General features: G+C 40.1%; 2 protein-coding genes across 7 annotated transcripts; one reads left to right on the top strand and one right to left on the bottom strand.

The window, feature by feature from the left end:
- Positions 1–618: 618 nt before the first annotated feature.
- On the top strand, positions 619–2,924 carry LOC118121384 (myoblast determination protein 1 homolog). Its single transcript, XM_035177262.2, has 4 exons — positions 619–695; positions 821–1,351; positions 1,904–1,973; positions 2,266–2,924. The coding sequence occupies exons 2-4, from the start codon at positions 821–823 to the stop codon at positions 2,457–2,459; spliced, it is 795 nt and encodes a 264-aa protein (XP_035033153.1). The 5' UTR covers positions 619–695; the 3' UTR covers positions 2,460–2,924.
- A 727-nt stretch (positions 2,925–3,651) lies between these two features.
- Positions 3,652–18,719, bottom strand: LOC118121057 (troponin T, fast skeletal muscle isoforms). Of its 6 annotated transcripts, XM_035176740.2 has the most exons (17): positions 18,608–18,719; positions 17,880–17,930; positions 14,508–14,547; positions 14,405–14,418; positions 13,698–13,706; positions 11,907–12,044; positions 9,216–9,233; positions 8,984–9,001; positions 7,846–7,864; positions 7,696–7,741; positions 6,806–6,922; positions 6,621–6,698; positions 5,817–5,930; positions 5,594–5,703; positions 5,136–5,226; positions 4,496–4,536; positions 3,652–3,932 (listed from the first exon to the last, which is right to left on the bottom strand). In XM_035176740.2, the coding sequence occupies exons 1-17, from the start codon at positions 18,702–18,704 to the stop codon at positions 3,896–3,898; spliced, it is 1,038 nt and encodes a 345-aa protein (XP_035032631.1). In that variant the 5' UTR covers positions 18,705–18,719; the 3' UTR covers positions 3,652–3,895. The 6 variants fall into 6 exon arrangements, with proteins under 6 accessions (XP_035032631.1, XP_035032796.1, XP_035032711.1 ...); XM_035176905.2 differs by lacking the exon at positions 8,984–9,001; XM_035176820.2 differs by lacking the exon at positions 13,698–13,706.
- Between the last annotated feature and the right edge of the window lie 317 nt (positions 18,720–19,036).

Here is a 19,036-nt window from a genome sequence, read left to right as displayed (position 1 = left end):
TATATACAATGCACATTAACTATCCTTAGATATTTATATAAGGTCATTTTATTCTAATTCAGGTTGTATAAACTGGCTTATCTGTACTTCATCATATGAAATTAGCAGGTGAAACTTCCTGAAAATCAACTGGTTAGATAATGAAATTATCATTAAACTACAATTTGAGCTTTTATTGTAAAATGTAACAATTGATTTATGTGTCATTTGGTCTTTTTACCATTGTTATTACTACTTAACAACTTAAAGTTAAAAAATCTCAGGTTTTATATCTTTATTTAGGAAAAAATAGTATATAATATATGATGTATATAATATATATTTATAATACAATATAAAGAATATTTATTTATAGGTTAAACTGTCAAATATCAACTCAACTTCAGACTGAACGATTGGTAAAGACTTGATTAGCTTCTTTTTACGGCTTCATTTCTGTCGCTGAGTTTCACCTCAGTGACCCCAACACTCCCTACACACACACACACACGCACACACACACACACACACACACACACAAACACACACACTCACCACACCCCCCCCCTCCTGTTGGTCACTTACACCACAGCCCCGCCTCCAGTCCGACTCCTTTATAAAGACGAACTGAAGGAGGTGAAGTTACAAACACTGGTCCTTTAAAATCTCTCACTTCTCTCTCGACTATTTCTACTTTTTAAACATTTTCTAACCAGGTCAGCTGACTGTTGAGCTTTCTTTACTTTTTATGGTTTTACACTATTTCTAGTTCACAAATCTAAGTTTTGTGGAGACTTTTTTCAGTTTCGTTCTCAGAGGGGTTTTCTTCTCCTCTCTGCAGATGACGATGGATTTGTCCGACCTTCCCTTCCCTCTCTCCCCAACCAATGACCTTTACGATGACCCCTGCTTCAGCACCAGTGACCTGAACTTTTTCGATGACCTGGACGCCCGGCTCTTGCACGCCGGCCTAGTGAAGCCAGGGGACCACCATCAACACCACCACGTGCCCAAGGATGAGCATGTGAGGGCCCCGGGGGGCCCACACCAGGCGGGACACTGCCTGCTGTGGGCCTGCAAGGCCTGCAAGACGAAGACGACTCACGAAGACAGAAGAAAAGCAGCGACCGTGAGAGAAAGACGTCGGCTCGGCAAAGTAAACACCGCCTTTGAGACCCTGAAACGCTGCACTGCCTCCAATCCCAACCAGCGGCTGCCCAAAGTGGAGATCCTGCGCAACGCCATCAGCTACATCGAGTCGCTGCAGGCGCTGCTGAGGACGGGCCGGGAAGACAGCTTCTACCCGCCACTGGAACACTACAGCGGCGACTCGGACGCCTCGAGCCCCCGCTCCAACTGCTCCGATGGCACGGTGAGCCCACGAACAGCTGAAGAGTTCATGTGCTGCCTCATGAAATGTAAAGAATGTGTCTGCAGGGTTTTTATTTCTGGCTGCGGAGGCTAATTTTGATGAATGGGAATTTCAAGATGTATATTTGAAGTGTTAAATGCTTAAAATAAGATTTAGACTTTTGAAATAATTTGGTAATAAATTCAGATTCGGACACTTACAGCAGATATTTGTTTCAGTTGTTGATCTTAAAATATTTGTATCAAGTGAGCAGCAGGTTTGAGCAGATTAAATCTTGATAATCCGTGTGGCTGTAAACAAGTCTCAGGTTTGATGTAACTTTGCTAATAACATGCTAAAATATAAAATTAAGAGTTGTATGTATGTGTATTAAAGGTTCACAGTAAATCATTTTACAGACTAAAAGAACAAGATGTTAGAACCATAAAAATTATAAATCTACAGGACAATTGTTCACTTTTGATTGAGGTAAACACTGCATCAGCTCCTGGTGGCTGCTAATCGATCGATAATATTTGGTTAATTGACTGATTGGTTGATTTTTGCTTGCAGGTGGATTTCATGTCTCCGTGTTCAACCAGAAGTGAAAACAGTGACGGTTCCTACTGCAGCCAGACAGACGGTCAGTCTCTGTCCTGTCTCTCCTTTCATGTCATGTTTATTTATTTTTCTTCATATAAACAGTTTCATTTTAAATGCGTTGGTTTTCTTCTTTAATGAAACTTGATTCCTGACTTAACCCCATGCGACGACATGACCATTCTGTCATTTAATATAACCGAGATTTAACCACTTTTACTATTTCTCCTTTGAAATAACTAGTCTGTGCACACCGCCTCTTTCAATATGGCCGCCGTTACCTGTCTGTTTCGTTTAAAGGCAAAAACTAACATTTCCTGCTTTGTTTCTTACAGATTCCAGCAGCTCTAAACCGTCCTACATCTCTAGTTTGGACTGTTTGTCCAGCATCGTAGAGCGGATCAGCACAGACCCAGCTGTGGCCCCCCCGGGAGACAGCGTGGTCCCCCGGGGTCCTGGATCACCTGTGAACAGCCCTGCTGGGTCCAGGCCCTCGGCCGAACCCAGCAGCATGTATGAGCCGCTCTGAAGCCGACGGAGTCCCGGACTCAAATTCCACAGAGAAACAAACTTATTCCCCCTATTTTCAAAACTCTCTAAAAGATTCCCTCTGCAGTTGGAGCAGAGATATTTTTATGCCAACACTGTTTGGGTGAGAACGTCTCAGTACACTTCCTTCAGCTTTCAGTCCGAATGAACTGAAGGATGCTGCATGATCAAAAAATCTCAGCAGGAATGTATCTATACACACATATATATATATATATATATATATATATATATATATGTAAATATCTCTATATGGCTTTCATTGATTTCTGCTTCTGACATAATGACCAAGGACCATTTTGTACATCTGTAAATAAGAGTTACTTGTTTATAGTACACACACACACACACACACACAAAGGATGCTGGGATTGTTGTGTCATATGTTTCTACATATTATTTATGAGTGTATAAAATTTGAATAAAGCAATATTTATTTATCTCCTCCTCAGCATTAGTCTGTATTATGTAAACTGAAATTCTTTCTTGAAGAATTATGGCATCTTTGACATCTTCTTCTGTCCTTGCAAACATATTATTCGCCACTGGGTGGCAGTAAAAACTAACTCTAAGCACAATCTATCTGCTCTGATTGGTAGAAAAACATCAGATCACCACACTACCAAAACGTTTGACTTTTATGGGCTTCAATTATAGCAGTCATCACGTAAGGCATCTTTGAAATGTTACCTGGTTGCACATTGTGGAACAGGAATCATTTCAGAGCAGCTTTAGTGAAAAGAAAGTTACTCACTTAAATAACTTGTTCTTTCTTTTTGGCAAAGGTCAATTAACAGTTCTTTAAAAGTTTATTATTCACCCCCACTACAGTAAAAGTTTGGTCAGGAAGTTTTAATTACAAATCTTATCTGAAATAGATTGTTGACTTGTATTCGAAATACGATTCAAAGTAAATGTGGATTTTACAATAATAACTACTAATTAATAAAACATTACTATATTATTACCAATAATGTTTAGTGTAATAAACATCCAATTGTTGCAATTCACTCCCGTTATCTGGTTTTTTTCACACTTCAGGTTTGTAAAACATAAAAATGTTTTATTTCTTATCTTTCTTTATATTGTGTCGGGGTTTTAATTGAAGCTAATGGATGAGATCGATCAGGTCAATATTGATTCGCACAAACTTGGACACAGACTGGAGGACGAAGAATTCTGGCATTTTATTGTCTCAACCGTTACAATTTTTTATTTTTTAACACAAATACTTTGAGAACATTTTTAATATTTATGTAATTTTATTGTAGCTAAATTCATCCAGAAAACACTCTGACTCAAACAAACACAGGCGATGAGGCGTCCGCTCAATGCTGCAGATGTTGCTGATGTTCGAGCCGCTCCTGTAGCCGAGGGAACGCGCCTCCTGTTGGCCGGACCGCCACGAGGAGCCGCTCACTTCCTGCGGCGCGAGGCGGCGCCCTTCTTGCTGCTGCAAGACGCGAAACGCAAAAAAACAGAGTCAGATCTGAACAGTGACACTTTAAAATGAAACTCTACTTCTCTACGTCACCATGAACAAGAGTGAGGTGAAGTATCCGTGTCACCTCTCAAGGATTTAAAAAATAATCATTTTTAATATGAGCAAATTATGAGCGCCATAATTGAAAAGTCGCCAACTTTAACTTTAATTTTCTCAAACCTTCTATAGTAAAATCTTGTTTCATTTGTGTTTGTCTGTTCTGTTTGAGTCTGAGATACTAGACTGGACTGTTTTGTTAAACAGGAAATGATAAAAGTTGTGAAAAAACTTTGAACTGATCAATACTTAAAAACAAACTTTAAGTCCCTTTAATTAGCCTTTATAAATGATTCATAAGAATGTAATAGATGGTTTATAACACAGTGTTTGATAAGTATAATCTATATTAGAGCCTTATTTTACTATATTCTTGTTAATTATCTGTTAATACACGAGACAGAACTTATGAAACGATTGTTTTCTGACGTAGTGTGTAAATGTTTGTGTGTTTGTGTGTTTGTGTGTTCACTCACTGTTTTTGCAGCTCGTCGATACGGTTTCTGAGAGAAATGACCTGAAAGAGAAGATGAACTGTGACTGGCAGCTACATCTCACCTGTTCACAACCAAGACCTCAACAGTCCTGGAAGATGTTGCAACTTTTTATCTGATTTTACCAACAGAGGGATCAGTGGGTAATTTACGCAAAGACATACGCAAGTTATTAATGCAGGAAATGCTTCCTTTGCTCATTTGTGAGGGAAACAGAAATTATCTTCACCAACAAAACCTAAGACCAGGTTAATTCTGAACACGACGATAATACCGAAGCATCAAAATCGTCGACATGATTTTCGTGGTTAACATTTCCATAGTAACAACGAGCTCCACCAATCCCAGGAGTAGCTATTACGCCTGTGGATTGTGGGTAGTGTAGTCCTTCTCCTTTAAATAGCAAATAAAATCACAATCTCGTGGCTTGTAGTAAGTCTACCTCGGATGGTTAAAATATTATGGATGGTTTTTAAAATCCCTATTCGGAAAATGAAAGGGATTATTTACCAACAATTCACACACAACGAGAAAATACAATGCACGAAGCCAAGACATTTTACAAACAATGGTACAATTAAATACAGAGGAAACATACGGACTCTCCTCGTGCGTTACTGACCTCGTATCTCTGTCTCTTCAGCTTCTCACAGTGGTCGTATTTAATGGCCTCCAGGCTGTGCAGCCACTCCCACAGCTCCTTCGCCTTTTCCCTGAAAAACACAAACCAAAGATTCAATGAACAACCTTAGAAAAATGAATCTAATTTAAATATTCAAAAAAGTTACAAAACTTTAGTGTTTGAGAAAAATCCAACAGATGATGGAGTAGTAGTAAGTGAAACACAAAGGCGAAAACTAATTAAAATTTTGATATTTCGTGACTTTACCGAACATTCCGACTCTGGTTGGTTAGTGATGAATATTAGATTAATTGACGTTCATGCTGCAGGTTCATGTTTATAGGTGATTTATCTGCTCATTGTACGTTTGAATCTTACAGAACAAGATAACGTGTGTGCTCTCTTTGGTGTAATTATTGTGTTGTGAGTCAGTGACTTGTCTTCTTCCCGTCTGTTACCTCAGCTTGTCCTCGCTGAGGTCTGCGACGCTCAGTGGTTTGCATCTTTCTGACATAATCTTCTTCTTCTTTTCTCTCTCGGTCTGCTTCTTGCCTCTCTTCTGGTCGATCTAGAAAAATCCAAGGACGTCAAACTCCACATCTCCTTAGCGTTTGTATGAAGTTGAGGCAAGAATTTGAAATTACAACAACAAAAAGAAGAAAAGAAGTAAACGACGCTCACCCTCTGCAGGTGGCTGCTGTAGCCTGACCCCATGTTGCTCAGTGCGGTCTTCTTCTTAGCGTCATCCTCAGCCTTCCTCTGGGCGTCGGCATCCTCCTTCCTCTGCCGCTCAGCCTGTTGGATGAATGTCAAAATGTCACAATTCGACAACGTGACAGACGGAGGGACACCCGAGATTTTTTCTCATAATGAATTCCTTGTGTCAGAAATGTCCACAAAATGTGGAAAATACTGTATTTGCTGCACCTTTAAACTTCTCTGGGTATAGTCACTAATAGTAATTGAAGTAACTATTTATTTAAGTACATGTGCTTTACATTAGGAATAAATAGTTTGAAAATAATAACAAGTTGCAGCGTCTCTTGCTTTGATAAAAGTAAAGTGTGCTTGACCTTTTCTAAATCTCTTCTAGATCATCAAATGAAAGAAATGATTTGATCTTGTTTAAATGTTTGAAAGGCATCTGGACTAGACAAGAGATTATTATACTGCTAATGATTTGACCAGAAAGTTATATATAAAATTAAATATTGTATAATTACTACAATTTGGTGTCATTCAACTGCAGGAAATTGTATGAGCATTCATGTAGTAAATACAGGAGGACCCAGAATGGACCCCTGGGGGATCCCACAGAGGAGAGAACCTCCAAGTGTGACTGAGAGGAACCTAAACGAACCAGTCCAGAAGCCACCGCAGTGTTTCAGTGTACTGTGCAGATGTAAATGCAGTAGATGTCAGTGTGACACTGCTTTTCAGCCTGGTGGTGAATTACTCTGCTATGACCACTAAGTGGCTGCGTACCTCCCGTCTGGCCTGTCGCTCTTTATCTCGGTCACTACGAATCCTCTGCTGCTCGGCTCTCTCAGCTCGACGCTTCTCCTGAACGCACAAGTCAAAAGGCAGAATGAAAAGCTGTCTGTGCGTTGTTTTATTTTTGGACAGACACGACTGTCGTTTCTACATGTTTTCTTCAGGCAAGTTCTCACAATTCGATCTTTGAGACCAATGAGTTCTTCTTCTTCTTTCTTCCTGCACTCGAAGTGAGCGTCGATCAGCGACTGCAGCTCAACCAGGTCCTTGTTTTGGCGTTTCTTCTGGATGTCCTGTAAGAAGTGGACAGATGAGTCATGAGCTGACTGGATACTCGTTGTGCACAGTGCATGGGACAAAGTTGCTGGTCCCAAACCCAAGCTGATGATTTAACTGTAACGTGAGCAATTTTCAGCAGAAAGTTTCTCATTTGTTGGTGTCAATTTACAGCATTAATTTATTCATTAATTCATTATTTCTGCTGCGAGTTCCTGTCTATTGGTTTGTCAGCAGACGTGCACAAAAACTACAGAATGAAAAATGAAAAGCATTCCACAAAAGACATGGGCCCAAAAAAATAAAAATACCAGGTGGATCCAGACAAAGGGATCCAGAACATTTAAATCACTTTCTCTAACTTGGATTCACCAATTTCCCAGGAACTACTCAATCGATCTTTCTGACAAAAATCAGGCATGTTTAGAGGAGTGATACCTATGAGTGTGTATCCTTATTGAATTTAAGCCTTGGTGGAGGTATGTGCTCTCTCCCACATAGTTTGGCGGTAATCTGTCCAGAAGTTTTTGTGCAATCTTGCTAACAAACAAACCAACCAAATGGACAAGAGGTGAAAACATAACCTCCTTGCTGCAGGTAATAAAGCACTTTGTGAATGAAGACACACAAAACAATCACCTGTCCCTAACATTAAGTAAGTGATGTTCTGATGATTGGAACTGATGTTAGATCACATTGTTCAACTCCGACAGTCGTACAACTTTACTTGATGGGAGAACAGAGTTTTAAATAAATTTCTCTGGATAAATATTGATTAACAAAAACTTACATCAAAGTCCACTTTCTCGCCATCAGGGATCTTCGGAGCAGAAGGTCTGTCGAAACACACGATATTCAAATTGTACCAACCAGTAACAAACCAGAGAAATTACCATGTTTCAGCCGCAGATCAGAGACTGTATAATTTCTATGAACTCACTTGAACTTTGGCTTCTCCTCTGGTTTTACAGATTCCAAACGAGTGTTCAGGACAGAAGAGAGAAATCAAAGTGTTAGAGACTCAGAATAGAAGAGAGGTGAAGTCTAAAGAGCTGCTGGTTAATCAGGGGAAAATCCATGTGGACAAGCTGAGTTACATCTGCATGTTCTTCCACACCTCCACTGGAATAAAATGTGAGTCTTAATTTGAGCAGAACTTTCTATCATCATCAGTGGCCTGATTACTGTGTGTTAGCCTCTCATTCAAGTTCTTTAAATACACGTTAATACTGGTTGAAAGTCAATGCTCCTACAGGGGTACGGCTGTAGACGAGCATTGACTGAAGTTCATCGGTTTGTTAATGTGTTCTTGTCCGACCAAACTGACTCCATGTCAAAGAAATATTTTGTTAAGTCAAACAAATAAAATTAAAATAAATAAACTTTGCGAACAGCAGTTTCTATATCAAAGCTCAACACGAATTAGCATAATGAAATTAGCATATTTTCAATCCGCTCTTTAGCTGTTAAATTATTCAATATGCAGCAAATGCCTTTTTTTTTTTAAGTCTATGTGTAATTGATTGAAGTTAATCTGGACACCAGGTACAGTGCATGAATCTAGAAATCACACGTTTTTGTTTTGGGTATGTTTTCAGTCAACAAATATTTCTTTGGTCATCTTTAGTTAAAACATCAATACGTTTCTTTATTTCTGTGCATTTTCTTTCCAGTGAAGGTTCGTACACAGGAATGAGGCCACTGAAAAATAACGTATTTATTCCACAATGTTAATTTGTTGTGCATTAGTTTGTAAATCAAACCAATATAACCAGAGACGTTTAAAGTGCTAATCAGGATCAGTACACTGTGTGTCATAAATCACCACAGAAACTATTTAATTCAACATACGCGCACACTTTCACTTCACGTAAGACTTTATGTGATTACTGTTAATTGTTTTTTAAGTTTTGTGGTAAGAACAACCGGGGTCGGGAGGTTTGTGATTAGCTTTTTATATTTTATGGGACCTTAATCAATAATAACAATAATACTACTTAAAAAAAACAAGGACAGAAACAGACATGGGAGGAAAACGCAGGCAAAGCAACAGCGACTCAGCAGGAAATACAAACTACCATCTTGATCGCCCTCCTCTGGCAGGAAACATTCATGCGAAAAAGAGAAGAAGCAGAGATGAGAGAGCGGCCCGTCACCATGACTCAGCATTTCTGAATACACCTCCGTCACCTGAGACTAAGCGGGTACATTTTCCTCTCAAGGGGGAAACCAACAAATCAGACAAATCAAAGTGTGAAACAGAAAAAAGGGTCCAATCAGAAGAACGGAGAAGAATTCAAATCAACATACCTTCCTCTTCATAGGCCTCTGCAAGCAGCAAGCGTCCGAAGCAAGAGCAGAACAGAAACCATTAGTGATGGGACAGGGCAGCCTGTTCAAGTTTTACGCTGCACAGCTTATCAAGCCACATTTACAGGATTGGGGTGTTTGTGGACGTCGCTGCACGAGTCCAACGCCGCAGGATGTTTTATTCCTCAAATACTGTATATACAATTGCTTTGATCAAATTCTGTCAGCAGGACCTTTACTTGTTTTGCATAAGAAAATCATTGTTTAAACACTGAAAGCAACTTACTGTGTACCTGAGAGTATTGTCTCCTTTTCATTCCTTTCGTACAGGAGGACAGATGGAAATCTTTGATAACGTATAAAAACTAATGATCAAAGGCTTTTTTTGAGTTTGATTTAGAGTAGTTTTTATTATAATTTATAATTCAGACGAGCACATTAAAGCCTGGGCCCTCTGCAGCGACTCCATCTGCACGTAAAGTAAAATGCAGAGTTTGCAGAGGTGGAGGACGGACGGAGACGATCGTGTTGCACCACAACACCCCAACGTAAATGTTTAGGAGCAGTTTGCCAGTCTCACTCTTCGCCTACACACAGAGAGAAAGATGCTAAACATGGACTGAAGGGAGCTGAAGAGAAATGGCCTTTACATGGCTGACATTACCCATCATCCTCTCTGCCAAGGCCTCGACGTTCGCCCAAAGCAAACAAAGGAAACTGACGTTGAAATGAGACGTCAGTTTGGACCGAAGGCCGCGGAGGAGACGGGAAAGTCGATTCATGCAAACGCAGCTTTTCTTCTTCTTCCTTTCAACATTTATATGCACGGCTCAAATTCAGCACACACATGTCACAGTGAGCGATAACACAAGAAATGAAAAGTGTGGGGTTCATGGACATTGTTGGAGATGCCCGAAGGTACTTTAGGCATCTGGAACAAGTGCAACACACACAGTGACCACGTCGTGCCACAGTGATGCGTGAAGCGACACAGATAAATGAGAATGTGTGATTGTAAAGTGCTGTATCACGATGCTGCCGCTGCCGCTGTGTGCGTCCAATGGGTGTGGTTGTGTCACACACTGTTGATGAGGCTGCAATATTCATGAACTGGTATGAATCAACAAACTGCTGATTTATCAGAACTTTGTCTAGGAGCTGCCACAACTGCAAAAGCAACAGAGTTATTCAAATTTAAATTGTTTATCAGAGTAAATACATCATGGAAATACAACAAAGATAGACATTTATATTCTGTAGGGTTTAAATGTTGACCTGATGGTGGAGAAATAGTCTTTGGTCAAACCCTGTCTTAGAGAAACTTAGTCTTCGATCATTAGGGAAATTGTATTTTATTTTACAGGCTGCACAAATGTTCATATGTATAAATGTTTGTTAATTTGCTTTTGTCTGTTTATTTCAATTTCTAGATCAATTTCTAGATTCTAAGCAAATGAATGTTCTGTAATTATTCGATGAACTTTAGCTGTTGTCTGTGTTTATGTTCAGGTTAATGCAGTCAGTTATAGCTTCAGCTTGTTGCTGTTACACTGAGCGATATCATGTGGGTTTTGTGTTTGTCTAAATGTTTTTTAAAATAATTTTATTCTGTTTTAAATGCATCTTAAAACTTTCACAAGTTCTTTATTTCCTCTGCAGAGTTTTCCCCGTACTGGGTGGTTATGAAGAGGAGGTAACTCCAGTGGAAAGGGCTGAAGGGAAACTGAAAAGTAAAATCTAGATGAGTGAGACTGCAAAAATATCCAACCCAACAAGACAATTGAGTTTTGAGTCGTCAAGTTTGTTTTAATATATATCTGCCAGGAAAGATCTAGAGAATAGATCATATATAACTCAAAATAATATCTCCACAAACTGCTGATTTTCTTCACTGTGTGGTTTGATTAGAGTTTCTGCTCTTTTCTTACATTCCCCTGCAATTTATCATAAAACCAGCGTTTATCCAGAAAATTACTCGGAATTCTGAGTATAAATATTATTTCCTTCAACAATTAAGAGCAACAGTTTTTACTTTTTAAGATTATAAAACTGTTTGGAAATGTGAAAAAAACTATTCACATTATAAAAGCTAAGCATTTTATGAAACAAATGATAGAATATTGCTTCAAGATAGTTCTGTCTATTCGACTGCTGTTAATAAAACTGTGTTACTACACAGAATTATGTGGTAAATGAATATGAAACTTTTTGTTGTGTAAACTTTTAAAAACTGTGTGTGGATTTACTTTTTTAGTTTGCTTTATCTTTATTTCTAAAACCTCTGGAAATCCAATCCAACACAAAGTGCTTTTCAAACAGTGGACGTCTAAAATCAGGCGACACTTCTGCTCCACATACCACTGAGGTCTTGCAGTTGGCGCCACAGCATCTGTCATTGTGACAGGCAGAAAATAAACTGCTTGGCACCAATGACGCGCCGAGTAATTATGTTAAAGGTGACTGCTAATCTCTTATTAATCCTGACAACTGGCTTTGTAGGGTATAAATTAAGGTTTTGACATCACCGACCAGAACAAGTTTGCAAGGCTCCACTGTGACTGCAGGAAAATGTAAAAGCAAAAAGTCAAATTCTCACACAGAATTTTCCTTTAAAGACTCAAGACTGTGACTTGTCGAGCAGGATATGTTTTGCTGGATGTCCAGCAGGAGAAGGGTGAACATGCCACATACCTTCCTCCTCATGCACCACCTCCTGTGGCTCGGGCTCTGGTTCGGGTTCTGGTTCTGGTTCAGGCTCTACCTCTGGCTCTGCTTCTACCTGGGCCTCCGCCTCAGGGGCTACTTCTACTTCTACTACCTCCTCCTGGGCTACGGGCACGCAGCATGCACCAAATCGCCGGGGGAGAGGGAGGGTGTCGGAGAAGGCCGTTAATGGAGACCACAGACATTACAGAGCCATTAGAAAACAAAAGTGAGAGAATACTTTAGTTACACAGAGGATGGAAGTTTGAGCGAGGGATAGTGCTGCTGGAGAACGGAGAGAGAGAAACAGATGATGATGAGAGAAGGTCAGTGGACCTTCCACACAGAAGCCATATTGAACCGTCGAGCTGGAAAACTTCCCGAAGAACAGCCGATGGAAAAACTGGACCTGACTCATTTAAATCCCTGAAGTCATATTGCTCTCTCTGTATTTCCAGATAATCAGTTTTGGGAAACATATCCAATGTTTTGATGATATTCACCATCATATGATGCTGTGGGTTAGCGTTGGTTGAATGTCGTGGATTTGGTAGAAAACTATTATAGATACGGCTTCAGTCTAAACTAGTTCCTCTGTTCCACTAGCTTCTGTGACTGGATGCAAAATTTGCTATCTTGTTCTTTCTGGAGAAACAATGAAGCATATTCCAAGGAAAATTAACATTTGTAAATTTAACAATGATTTGCAAACTTTGTGGACGGTTCAGACATGAAAAAGTCAAAAAGTCTAAAGTTCTTTGCACCTTGTGGGAGATATTGTTCCTGTTCCAGATTTAGCAAGTGGAAAGTAAATGTAAATTTTTACTGTAGCAGACATGAAACACAGGAACATGTAGTTTTTATTTTAAGTTTATTTAATCTTGCTTTTAATTCCTTCCTGACTCAGACATATGATTCTGCTATGGTGCCTCTTTTTTAATCTCGTTTTTATCTCATCGCACTGTTTTTACTTTGCCATGTTTTTTAAAGCATTTATAAATGAATCTGAAACAACTAATGTACAGAAAGACTCAACAAACTAGCGAAGCAACAGCTTGGTTCTAAATGTAATGTGACATGAATTCTCTGAGCCAGTTTCCTCTCTGAATATTTTCCTATATTTGGATCAGCAGCTCCAGGTTTGTCCTCCAGACAGTTTCCAGCTCCACTGTTTGAAATATGGCCGTTGTGTGAATGAGGTCAACGACCGTTGCACTGATGTGACATTCACAGATGGCCGTGTAAACATGTCACATGCCAAGAAAATAAATGTAACGCTCAAAAAAGCTCGGCCACATTTTTTTCTTAACCATGTGATTTGAAACATCACTCGTTTAGAAGAAGAAACCCTTAACCTGGAAGTGTTTGACTGACAGCTGGAGTTAGCTTTACACTGCAGAGCATTACACACATGTACGCTTCTTTCTGCACAAATATGAGAAAGGTTTCAACAACAATAGCATCTGAAGAAAAATACTGATATTGTGTGAAAATGCTAATGTTAATGCAACTGTGGATAATCGAGGAGACAATGCTGACTCACCTGACGCTCATGTATTTAACTTTGATCAACAATTAAACCCAAATGCGGTTTAAGAGTTTTTACTTTGCAGGGAAATCCTTTTGAAGCTCAACTTAAATCCTTGTAAATGTTCTACATTCTGTCTTATTAGCAGGTGTCAATGTCAAACACTTCAAATTAAAGGTGAAACCAGGCCGCCGACACATTAGTACAGTGGAAAAAGATCTGAAACGTGGAATCGATTCAGTCGTCTTTACCTTCCTCGTCTTCGGTTTGGGAAAGAAAGAGATGAGAAGAGAAACAAACAGGACATCAAGTCATTTCATCACATTCACATCACATGAATCTGGGTCAATTTACCCAAGTAAAATAAATGGACACAATATATGTTACCAGGGAATCTGACACTTATTTCCAATAAAGGAAAAAGTAGAAAAACACTTTAAAATCATGTCTTGGTGAATTTACTGAAGTCACCGAAGTCTGTTTCGCACACTAAGCCTCTTTCAAAGTAAGTTGTAATAAAAAAAATTAAAAAGACTTTAAATATCAATAAAAATGCTTTCAGACACAAAACCACCAAAAAGAGGAACAGATGAAAAATAGGTAAAAAGATGAAATGAAAAAAGAGAATGAAGACAGACACACGAAGACACATACAACAAGGACATCGTGTAAAAAACACAACCACAGATAGAACGACTACAAGGAGACTTCAAACAAAAAGACAAAACACAACCACAAAAAGTCCTACCACCCCACCCCCCCAAAAAAAGATAGAAAAAGATACCAAGAGACCAAACAACCAAAAATAAACAGAAAGACGACAAAGAGACTGAAAAGGACACAGAATGAACAAAAGGAGACGAGAGACGGACAAAGAGAGAGAATGAGTCTGAGGGTCCTGGACAGCAGGGACGAAGACAAATTAAAATAATTGAAATGTTTCTGAATGGCCACTTACCCTCGTACTGTTCCCTGAAAATACAAAGAAATACGAGACAGTTAGAAATGACAGGTTAAATCCTCGTGTTGTGCGTTGATGTGGATGTTTGGAAAGCACTTACACTTCCTCGGTGTCCGACATGGTGAGTGCAGACTTCACACCTGAGGGGAAAGAACAGGAATGAGACGGTGCTGATGTGAAACGAGCCAGAGACGCTGCCCTGCCGCACAAATACCGAAACTCCTCCTCCTTAACCTTCAGTCTTCACTAATTTACATGTTCGTACAGAAAACGTGTGGTTACCGGGGGGGGTGCGATGTTTCAGCTGGTTGCCTCGCGATGATTAGATGATGACAAGTGTCTGTTTTAATTTGTAATGTTACAATGGATAGTATTAATTTCACATTCAGAATCCACACGTTCAATTATAACTGCCACGTTATGTACACGTAAATGTTCAGGCACTAAGTAGAAAATAAGGAGATTCTTTAAAAAGGTATTTTTCTAATCCAGTTTCATTCTATTGGAGTCGAGACAGAAATCGCAGATGATCTCAACACTTGGACAAATAAAACCAAAACCAGTTGCATGACTATAGTCGAGTCTTTTGTCTTCACAGTTCAAGTCAGAGTCAGAGGAGTCGGGGTCGAGTCCCCGTTACCCGAGTCCAAGTCACCGAGACTCGTTAAAGCAAAACGCACCATTCAAAGCGTCTCTGAGCACCGACTGCTACTGAGGGTGCACGTGACCGTTCCCTGTGAACTCTGAGCCGGCACAAAGCTGACTAACGTTACAGTGGTGATAGCTTGTGTAAAATTATTAAAGTCTACTATATAAAAATAAGTTTAAGGGCTCGTCTGTAACTTCTGATTCTGAATGTGGTTAATGTCCAAATATCAAGAGTCGAGTCCTGGATGCGAGTACAACAACATAGTTTACAAGTAAGTTAGAAATTACATCTAGTATATCTGATTTAGGATTTAGTACGAATCAACCTTTGAATGTGACCCTGACAATGACAGCAGTAAAGTTTCTGTGTTTCTCTGCAGACGAGCTGTGAAACCTTTGATCTGAAGCTGCAGCTGCTTCCCAGGATTCAACACCAGCTTTCACAGATCATTAAAAAAATGTAACTCTGCTCTCATTGACGTCAAACATCCCTCTAAGTGTGCAGATGTTCCCCTGAAGCCTCATCGCCACTGTCGATGGGCTCCTGAGGAGGATGAGGAGCAGCTCCGTTGGCTTCACTGTTTATTCTACATGCAAATAAATGATATTGGATTTATATATAAAGTGTCTTTGGATGAGTCCTTCACACTTGGGGGTGGGCACAGCTGCAGGGGACTCGGAGGATTAGTCCTGGATCACATTTCAACCCATCAGCTGAGGAGCGGCGTCCAAATAGCTGCTTTAATCCCTCGGCTCTGTCCAGCTGGAGGATACTCCACAGCCGGGCAGCCAATCAGCATCCAGCTCCGACAAACGAGCTCTTTGATGGACTCGCAGCCGACAGCGGCCTCACCTCTGTGTGTCCGGCAGTCGCTCAACACATGCCGACACTTCAGCACCCTGTATATTTAGTGTGTGTGTGTGTGTGTGTGTGTGTGGGGGTCACCTCACTGGATGCTGAGAAGTGTTTCAGAGTCTTTCTGAAAGTATAACTCTGATCAGACAGGAGAAAAGTCACATCCTGGGCCAATGCAGAGCAGATCTAGACTGAAATGCCGACAGGAGGCAAATGTAAGAGCCGTGTGGACGAAGGTTGTGAGACAGGAAACGGGCCTCGAATGAGGAATCATCACCGTCTCCAAACCTCACAACCTCTGAGAAGTCGACCAGGACGGTGACCATATCGGTTTAAAGTTCAACATTCTGACAAGAGGCCACAGGATGAGAGAACGTTTCAGTTCCGGTCGTCTGTGTAATGACGAGAAGAGAAGGAGACGTCGAACCCAAACCAGATATTTGACGATTCAGCATCTGCAACTTCACCCAGATGAAGTTTGTGAACATGTGATCGTGCAGAAAAGGAGTCAGAATGTGCAGGAAACCAATGTAACATGCAATAAATTTCACAAAATCTGAAAAGAAACGTTTTGCTTTCAATGTGTCAGGATTTCTTTCTGTCACGAAACAAAGCACTTCCTGTACTTGTGATGTTTCTATGAATCTTTTAAAGCCACGATATTGATAAATTCACGATATTGAACAATTTACATGCAATGGCAAAACATTGTAATCAAATCTAAACGTGGTAATTGAAGGTAAAACACGATAAAAAACTGAATTAAACAAATGTAAAATGTAAATCAGCTGAATTTAAATTTGTAGCTGCAGTTCACAGCTTCAATGGTCAAAGTGCAAACTCTTCTAATTTCACAGAACATTTGGTTTGATGCGATTGTACATTATAAGTTTTATTATTACTATATATCGCTAGGAATTATTGTTATTAAAATGTAATTCCTTTTTTAAATTTCCCTGCAGAGATTTCAAGTTTGATTTCGGTCTTTTCAAACGATGAGCTTCCTCTTTTCAAACTGAATTAAAATTATATCCAATGAGTCTTTTTTTAAATTGGAATCATCTGATTCAATGAGATAAAATGACATTTTACTGAAAGGCTGAGGAAACTGGACTCCAGCTCTTCAGTCGGTGTTAACCGTCTCCAACATAAACGACACATGTTTGAAATGCAGCTGAACACGTCTGCGTCTGTTTCACACGTCCCTGAGGCTGCAGTCGGCAGCGCTCCGAGGATGAGCTGTGTTTTCTCCCTGTCAAATACCAGAGGCTCGTTTTCTCCTGCTGCACAAAAAAAAAAGCAGCGAGAAACTCAACTCTTGAGCCAAAACCTGCAAAGTTCGGCTCGAAATGAAAGAGAATGAGTGGGAAACGTGTTGTTCGGTGATGATCAGTGATTATCAGTGATTTCAGGGCCGTCTGCAGCCGTCTTACCTCAGAGGGGAAGAGAAGCTCCTCCGGCGATGAGCATGAAGGTCTGTAAGAATCTGCAGGCGCCGCTCAGAGAATAAGTCCTTGTGTTCTAGTGATACTTGAGCTCATCAGGCCCTTATTGGCTGGGGATGACAGCGAGGTGTGTTAGTGTGTGTGCGTGTGATATGTATGTTTATGTGTGGAAAAGGTGCGGGTGTGGGGGGGGAGGGGGGGGTGACCCTGGAGAAGGAGATGGATGAAATACTGTGGATGGAAGAGGAGGGCTCGGGTTTTGGAAAAGGAGCAGCTGAGAAGCTTCTGTTGCTAAATTTACAGCGATAGAAGGCTGAGAGCCGCGGTTACACATCAGCTTGGCATCCAGACAATGGAGGGAAAGTGTGTGTGTGTGTGTGTGTGTCTATGTCTGTGTGCGTGTGTGTCTGTGTGCGTGCCACTTCATCAACCAGTCACTCCGTCAGTCAGACATTCACAGAACACTGCAGAGTAACAGAATAATGGAGTAATAATAGAACTGGGCTAAGAACAGAAAGCTCACCAGTCAGTTTCCCTGTGATTTCTGAGGCTGGAACAACAGACAGCAACAGACCTGAACGTATAAAAGGAGAAAATATAACAAAATTCATGCCAGTTTGTAAATTGACTGATTCAATAAACCAACAACAAACTAGAATCACCTGAAACAGAATCTGAGTTTTATAGGTTTGCACATACAAGGAAACTTTTTGAAATGTTTTATTTTTTAATTATTGTTACTTATTGTTCCTCATTTTTTTTATATTTCTCTCAATTATAAATGTTCATTATTATTAATTCTAATTAGTAAGTTTGGAAGGAAATCATTTGAATGTATGATTTTCATAAGTATAAAAGACGAGGGAACATGAAAAGCTCATAAACCTCCACGAGGCCCAACAGTCTCCGTATGAAACCACAATTCAATTCATTAGATCCGGATTTTTATTTGGATCTGCACTAAATTTCAATTCCACACACTCATAAATATCAGTCCTCTGAACACACCTGCTCTTTTTTATCAACATTCATCCATTGTTCTCTGAGAAAAAAGGTGAAAATGTAGAAAATTGCTCTCTCTCTCCTACAGAAAGTAGAAAAATAATTTCCTGCATCTGCACCAAAATGTAATGAGCTCTTCCCCCGACACATATCACGTCCTTCCACAACGTTCCATGGGAATCGATCCTGCAAACTACCAGACAGAAATCTCCCTCTGCTTCACCCTCTGGGGTCGTTTTCTCAAACCACCTGACGGAGGTGGAATCAAGCAGCAGCAGTCAGACTCCCTCTGGCTGGTAAACAGTGAGAGCAGCTTGTTCTTGGGTTGCTGCAGAACTGGACACATGCAGCTCCGAGGAGGTTTCCCATCAGCGGAGGCGTCTCGAGACTTCCAGGCTGCAGACTGTGAAACTGATGTGTGTGTGGGTCTGTTGCCAAATGGTATTAACAAATAAATACCATCACACGAGCATGTAAGTGTGTGTGTGTGTGTGTGTGCGTGTGTGTAGTTACACTTAATAAGTAGTGAATGATTTAGACACTTATTACATCCTCCATGTTTTTGCACCTTGTCTGTTTGTTAGCACTGTTTTGAAAAACGATCCAGCAATATTCTGTATCCATCTGCTCCACCTTCTCCAGGCTCTGGATTAGTCTTCTAATAATAGAATCTGAATT

This window comes from Hippoglossus stenolepis, chromosome 1 (genome assembly GCF_022539355.2).
Source record: "Hippoglossus stenolepis isolate QCI-W04-F060 chromosome 1, HSTE1.2, whole genome shotgun sequence".
NCBI lineage: Eukaryota > Metazoa > Chordata > Actinopteri > Pleuronectiformes > Pleuronectidae > Hippoglossus > Hippoglossus stenolepis.
This window is presented reverse-complemented; position numbering and strand designations above follow the sequence as displayed.

Excerpts from the sequence above, each read along its gene's own strand:
- LOC118121384 (XM_035177262.2), top strand. The coding sequence starts at position 821 with ATGACGATGGATTTGTCCGACCTTCCCTTCCCTCTCTCCCCAACCAAT. Across the intron at positions 1,352-1,903 it reads CCAACTGCTCCGATGGCACG|GTGGATTTCATGTCTCCGTG; the intron begins GTGAGCCCACGA and ends TTTTGCTTGCAG. Across the intron at positions 1,974-2,265 it reads CTACTGCAGCCAGACAGACG|ATTCCAGCAGCTCTAAACCG; the intron begins GTCAGTCTCTGT and ends TGTTTCTTACAG.
- LOC118121057 (XM_035176740.2), bottom strand. The coding sequence starts at position 18,704 with ATGTGTCCAGTTCTGCAGCAACCCAAGAACAAGCTGCTCTCACTGTTT. Across the intron at positions 6,923-7,695 it reads GCGAGAAAGTGGACTTTGAT|GACATCCAGAAGAAACGCCA; the intron begins GTAAGTTTTTGT and ends CACTTCTTACAG. Across the intron at positions 5,704-5,816 it reads ACAGCAGCCACCTGCAGAGG|ATCGACCAGAAGAGAGGCAA; the intron begins GTGAGCGTCGTT and ends GGATTTTTCTAG.